This window comes from Drosophila montana, unplaced genomic scaffold (assembly GCF_035044405.1).
Source record: "Drosophila montana isolate Dmon_TW-CO22-7 unplaced genomic scaffold, ASM3504440v1 contig_2592_1, whole genome shotgun sequence".
In the NCBI taxonomy this organism is placed as follows: domain Eukaryota; kingdom Metazoa; phylum Arthropoda; class Insecta; order Diptera; family Drosophilidae; genus Drosophila; species Drosophila montana.
Window position 1 is genome coordinate 57,091 of NW_026997456.1, and position 6,120 is coordinate 63,210.

General features: G+C 46.1%; 3 protein-coding genes across 3 annotated transcripts; 2 read left to right on the top strand and 1 right to left on the bottom strand.

Annotated features, from left to right (window-relative positions):
• Positions 1 to 15: 15 nt before the first annotated feature.
• Positions 16 to 722, top strand: LOC135429143 (U6 snRNA-associated Sm-like protein LSm8). Its single transcript, XM_064683359.1, has one exon. It carries the CDS (start codon positions 383 to 385, stop codon positions 668 to 670), a length of 288 nt encoding a protein of 95 aa, XP_064539429.1. The 5' UTR covers positions 16 to 382; the 3' UTR covers positions 671 to 722.
• PolD2 (DNA polymerase delta subunit 2) lies at positions 711 to 2,122 on the bottom strand. Its single transcript, XM_064683356.1, has one exon. It carries the CDS (start codon positions 2,037 to 2,039, stop codon positions 738 to 740), a length of 1,302 nt encoding a protein of 433 aa, XP_064539426.1. The 5' UTR covers positions 2,040 to 2,122; the 3' UTR covers positions 711 to 737.
• A 79-nt stretch (positions 2,123 to 2,201) lies between these two features.
• On the top strand, positions 2,202 to 5,217 carry LOC135429137 (ankyrin-3). The gene is made up of 5 exons (XM_064683354.1): positions 2,202 to 3,197; positions 3,265 to 3,552; positions 3,613 to 3,945; positions 4,004 to 4,107; positions 4,166 to 5,217. Exons 1-5 carry the CDS (start codon positions 2,672 to 2,674, stop codon positions 5,009 to 5,011), a joined length of 2,097 nt encoding a protein of 698 aa, XP_064539424.1. The 5' UTR covers positions 2,202 to 2,671; the 3' UTR covers positions 5,012 to 5,217.
• The last annotated feature ends 903 nt before the right edge of the window (positions 5,218 to 6,120 follow it).

A 6,120-nucleotide genomic window follows, 5' to 3' on the forward strand; every position in this document is an offset into this window, starting at 1 on the left:
CCGTAACCGATAACATATTTTTATCGATACTTCGATACTTATATTTCCAATTCCGAACGTTTTACGCGGGCGAACATTTGCGTTAGTTTGAGAAAATCTCTTGAAAAGCAGATAGAATATGCGGTTTGGAGTCCTACATTAACCACACAGTCTCAATTATGACTGTGGATGGACGGCCCGCTGAAAGGCTTCGAGCAGACCAACAACATTATTGATGAGTACCATGAGCAGAAGGCGAACGGAGAACAGCTGCTTTGCAACCGATGACATATTTGTATCGATACTTCGATACTTATATTTCCAATTCCAAACGTTTTACGCAGGCGAACATTCGCATTAGTTTGTTTTAAAACTGGAAAATATCTCTTGAAGAGCAGACAAAATGTCCGGTTTGGAGTCGTACATTAACCACACAGTCTCAATTATCACGGCGGATGGACGGAACTTCATAGGCACGCTGAAAGGCTTCGATCAGACCATCAACATCATCATAGATGAGTGCCATGAGCGCGTCTTTTCCACAACGTCGGGCATCGAGCAGATCGTGCTCGGCCTGCACATCATCCGAGGCGACAATATAGCAGTGATCGGCCTGATAGATGACACCGTCGACTCCCGACTGGATTTGGCGAACATACGCGGCGAGCCGCTTGGACCGGTTGTGCATTGACTGAAATCGTAGTTCTTAGTTCAAAATAAAACACATCAAATTTTATACATAACACGGAAATGGATATTTATTCGGATTCCACACTAAACTTAATCTGGCGGCAATCGAGGGTCTCCAAATCGATGAGCGCCACGCTCTGCGTCCTGCAGAAGCTGGGCACGCAGACGAGACGCGTTCGCTTTCCGCCGGTGCCGACATGGAGTTCGGTTTCGAAGGACTCACAGTTGCCGGCAAAGTACACATGCGGGCACTCCTTCATTATAAAGGGATCGCTGCCTATGTACGGATAGCAGGCGAGCGTGTCCGGCGCCGTGGGCGCCACATGGCCCCAGTTGAGCGTACAGCGCAGTGCTTGAAGCGAAGAGTCTAGCGATGTGCTCCGCAGCAAGTCGGCGACATTCTGGCCCGCAGTGCCAACCACGAGCGCACTGTCCAGCCGACAGACATAGGGATTGGATACGGATTGAAAGGACGATAGCTGCGAGGCCAGCGGAAACATGCATTTATGAAAGGGCTGCTGGGGCAGCATAAAATTAGCCGGATCGTAGGCACCGGGCATAACGTCGACGGTCAGTGCATGTGCCCACGATACAAACCAACTGTCCAGTTGGCTAACCGCCTGCACAGTGTCGTTCGCATTCGCCTGATTCCGTGCCACCTGCAGTGTGGGCGCGTGTGCCAGAGCTGTGCTGCGCACGGAGTTTCCGGCTACAATAAGCCGCACCGTGGCCTGAGCTTCGCGGTTATTCGCGGCAAAGCAACCGCTTAGCCAGTACTGGAACATGTTTAATGCATCAACATAGTTGTGTGCCTGCAGCTGATCCAAGCCGGAAACGACAACCAGTTTGGTGCCCGGCGTGCGTGGAGTCAGCGGCTTCTGTGGCCCGCTCTCCAGAAAGAGCACCTCTTCGACATTAAAGTAGCCGTCATTGTCGGTGCCGCCTTTGACGGCGCAAACGATGCCAGTGGCCAGATTGCGCGCTTCCAGCTGCTCACCCTGCAATCGTATACGCTGCAGTTCGTCCTCCAAAATAATCTTGTCCTCGGGCTCGGAGTAGTTTTGGCGCTGTGGCTGTGGTGCCAGTTGATTCTCTTCAGAGATGTCACGCAAAATGCTGGGCTTGTGTGCCTGATGCTTGTAGATTGTGCCAATTATAATGCATTGGACGTTTTGCTCACCGCGCAGCTCGCACAATTTCATTATTGGCACCTGTTTGCCCCACTTCGTCTGCGCCAACGGCGTCAGCAGGCGCGTCATTTCAGCCAAGCGATGTGCATACAGATGGCAAAACTGCTTTTGATAGTCGGTTTGCTGCAGCAGGTACGAGCTGCTCAGGTTCTCGTAGTGACAATTTAAGCGCTTAGCCATGTTTATTTAATAATTGGTCTAATGCACAAATAGCATTTACGCGCCAACAAAACACAGGAGTACATTAGGGATGACACACCATCGATTAGACTATCAAAAGCATCGATGCTATGATTAGCGATATGTACCAGGGCTGGACGAACAGAGTATCGATAGTCTTTGGCCGACCAGCTGATAGAGACAGATTAACTCGTTTACAATTTGCAGCGTAGAAAAAGTTTTGGGTGTTTGTAAAAAAAACGCTTTTAAATGCATTCAAACAATGATTTCCACCAACAAACACACAAGGAAGATGTTTAACTACAATTGGAACAAGAAAGTGCTGAGCGCGTGTAGTGCCAAGTGCTGATTTGTGTGAACGCGTGAAAGCTCGTATCCTTATTGATTTTTACTTTGCCTCCGCCGGAGACTGGTCGCTACGCATTGTTTATTATTATTGTTTCGTGCAGTTCGCAGGAGCCACACGACACGAAACTGCGTTGCAAACATGCAGATGCAGCCGAACTGGTATTAGCTGCTTAAACCAACATTGATCGCTGCATCGAAATAAACACACACCCGAGTCATTCCCTTGGTGTGAGACGCTGTCGCGGGCGGGTTAGGAGGATACGGTCTGCGACCAGAGCAGAGATATGGGCGGCCAGGTTAGCCAGGTGTTTCGCTCGGGCTCGGCTCTGCTGTCACATCGGGATGGGCACAAAGTGTCCAAGGCAACGGAAGAGAAAATTCAAACACTTTTCGAAATACTGCGTGCAAATCCAAAAATCTCATTACAAACGCTTGAAAGTCTGCTGATACAGATACCCAAAAATGAGAATATCTTGTATATACACGACGATTGTGGCTACAATATACTGCAGCGCAGCGTTGGACTCAATCACATCGATCTCACCAAATGGCTGCTGCATCGCCATCGACCCGATGTCAACCGGGCGCCATGCTCCCTGCCCCTGCACATAGCCACGCTGCGCGGCTACGAGGAGTGTGTGGAGCTGCTGCTGCGACATGGTGCACGCATCGATGCCGATACACGCATGTGCTTCCCGGGCGCACATTCGCACAACTGCGAGGAGAGCGGCAAGTGGCACAGCAACGTGGACGATGTCAGCGAACGGCTGAACACCAAGCTGCAGAATGCCCTCTGCTATGCGATCGACGGTATTGTCAATTAATTAATTAATTGATCAATTCATTTTACTCTGCTAAACACACTCTCTCTCTTTAGGCGATCAGTATAATGTGCTTAGCATGATGACGCAGAAGATGGAGGAGCCATGGATACCATTTCGGGCCAAGAAGCCGCTGCTGCATTTGGCATGCGAGCGAGGCGCGTGGAACTGTGTCCAGCAGCTGGTCGTGACACGATCCGAGGAAATAAACCTGATCATGGACGAATACTATCCCATACACCATGCTGTGCTCCACGACGGACGCTTTCTGGAGCTGCTCATACAACACGGCGCCATTACCACAGTCCGGACGTGCACACAGCAGATGACCCTGCTGCATGTTGGCAAGTCGACTGTTCGCTTAATTAAGTATGCTTTTTTTAATATACTCTTTTTGTTTGTAGTAATTTTTGCTGCCCGAAAATCGGCGGAGGATACGCAGGCAACGTTGCGCATTCTGCTTGATCGCGGCTGCAAGGAGCTGATTAACGCACCGGACACGCTGGGCAATACGCCGCTGCATGCGTTGATCGTGCGCTATGCTCTGGAGGAGGCACGCTATGGCTACGACAAGTGGAGCAAATGGGATGTTTTGCATTTGGTTAGATTTCTACTGCAAAACGGCGCCAAGCCGTCCATCAATCAGGCCGGCAACAGCGCCATGGCCTGCGTATTTCGTCATCTGCGCGACTGGGAGGTCTGCTACGAGCTACTCAACATGCTTATCAAAGAGGACGGTGCGTTTACAAAAACAAAACTGATATTAAAGGCAATTGGTTAATATTGTTTCTGCAGGTGATCCCAACATTGTCGGCCGCGACGGCTCAGTGCCCATAATGGTGCTGCTGGTGCCGCTCATCAACAAGGATCATCTGCATCACTTTACGCATTCAATGAAGGTAAGTATTCCACACTCTTCCAGCACACACTCCACTCTATATGTTGTTTCTTTTCAAGGTCTGCTATCTGAACTGCATACGGATATTGCTGCAGCATGGCGCCAATCCGAACTGTTCGTATCGGGCGAACTTGAAACCGTTGCACGTGCTGGTCTTTACGGTCAGCGAAAATTTTACGCTTAACTGTGATGCACAGAAACGCACAAACTTTGACTTTATAAAGAACATACTGCTGCTACTGCTGCAGCATGGCCTCGACTGCAATAAAACATATCAGCACATTCTGCAGGCCGTTATGGATATGGTGCAGAATGTGCGAACTTGCCAGGATATGGAATGCATATATGAGCTGACCCTCACGCTTATACAGTACGGCGCCGATCCCAATATTGTGCTCAGCAGCAAGACAACGCCTGGCATTGCAATCTTTTCCAGCGAAATTGCCAGCTACGGCGAGGCGCTAGGAAGTGGAGCTGGAGGTGGCGGCGGCGGAGGAGGAGCCGCTGCTGCATTGGGCGACAACACGTTTCGCAACTCGTTTCGCACCAACTCACGCTATTTGCTTTTTTACTATATTATACTGATAACGAAGAAGGAATTTATACTCAACGATCCGCAATCGACATTCACGCGCATCATTCATCTCTTCTATCTTACCATGGAGCACGAGCCCCTCTACAATTGCCTCAAGTCTCTGCACAACTTCTACGTAGCCCAAGTGCCGCACAAGAAAACCGAACAATTGATTGCGTTAATCTCGACGCTGTATCGTCGGCCGCGCAGCCTCAAGCAGCTGGCCCGGATGGCCATCTATGAGGCAATGAATCGGAAGCTGGCGCAGAATGTGAATCGCTTGAATTTGCCGGGACCGCTTAAGGATTATGTGCTACAATTCGAGAGATAACTAGTGCAAAGGCATTCAGGACATAACTTCAACTATTTTGTAGCTAAATGTAGCTATTCTCAGAGTAAAAAGCTAAAAGTTTAAAATTGTTCGCTGATTTTTGGCCTCTTTATCGCTAAATTGTGCTAAAAAGCTAATTCAACTCTTTTTAAACCTCTGATTCGGCTACTTTTTCGAAGCGGCAATTGTCAAGCAATTCAAATACTATATATATATATATATATATATATATAGTATTTGAATTGCTTGACAATTGCCAATATATATATATATATATATATATATATATATATATATATATATATATATATATATATTCAGTCTACTGGAAACCAATCATTATTGCAATTGTTATGTTGCCCCTTAAGCTATGTAATATTTAACATGCAATTTTCCTAAATTACAAACGCACACAACCATATGTAAAGTATTTACAGTATATATAAAATATATGCGCATGCATAAAATAATTATTATGAAGTAAGATAAACGCTTAAACGTACCTAAAAACCGAAAAAAAAACAAACATCAAAATCAAACATGTGCAATTTCTTTTATACGAATCTATTGTTCAAAACGCTCATAACTAAATTATGTATTGTGTGAATCTATATTCAATTGTATAACTTTTACGTGTTGTGCTTGAAATGCGCACAGCCCACGATCGCCCCCTAAAGCTATTCTTATGCCTACCAATACCAAATACCACGACAGATTATCCCAGCACACGCACACACCTTCAAACACATTTATTGCATAAACTTAAGGCTGTTTTTTGATAAACAATTCGGGGTTCTCTTTTTTAGAATATATTGTATATTTGAAGGCAATTTAACAAGTGTTATACATACATATAAATATATATATAAAATTATTATTGTAATTATTGTTGCTTAAAACAAAAACAAAAAAACAAAAAAGGAGTTGTTAATCTGATCTGTAATGTCATTTGCAATCGAATTGGTACCGATATCGATATCATAATTGTTATCGGAAATTAAATAAATACAAATTCATACACACAAACGCAGACTGGGACTTTCAAAATGGCCTCTAACGCCTTCAACAGATATGGCACCGCTATCGATATCATAATTGTTATCGGCAAT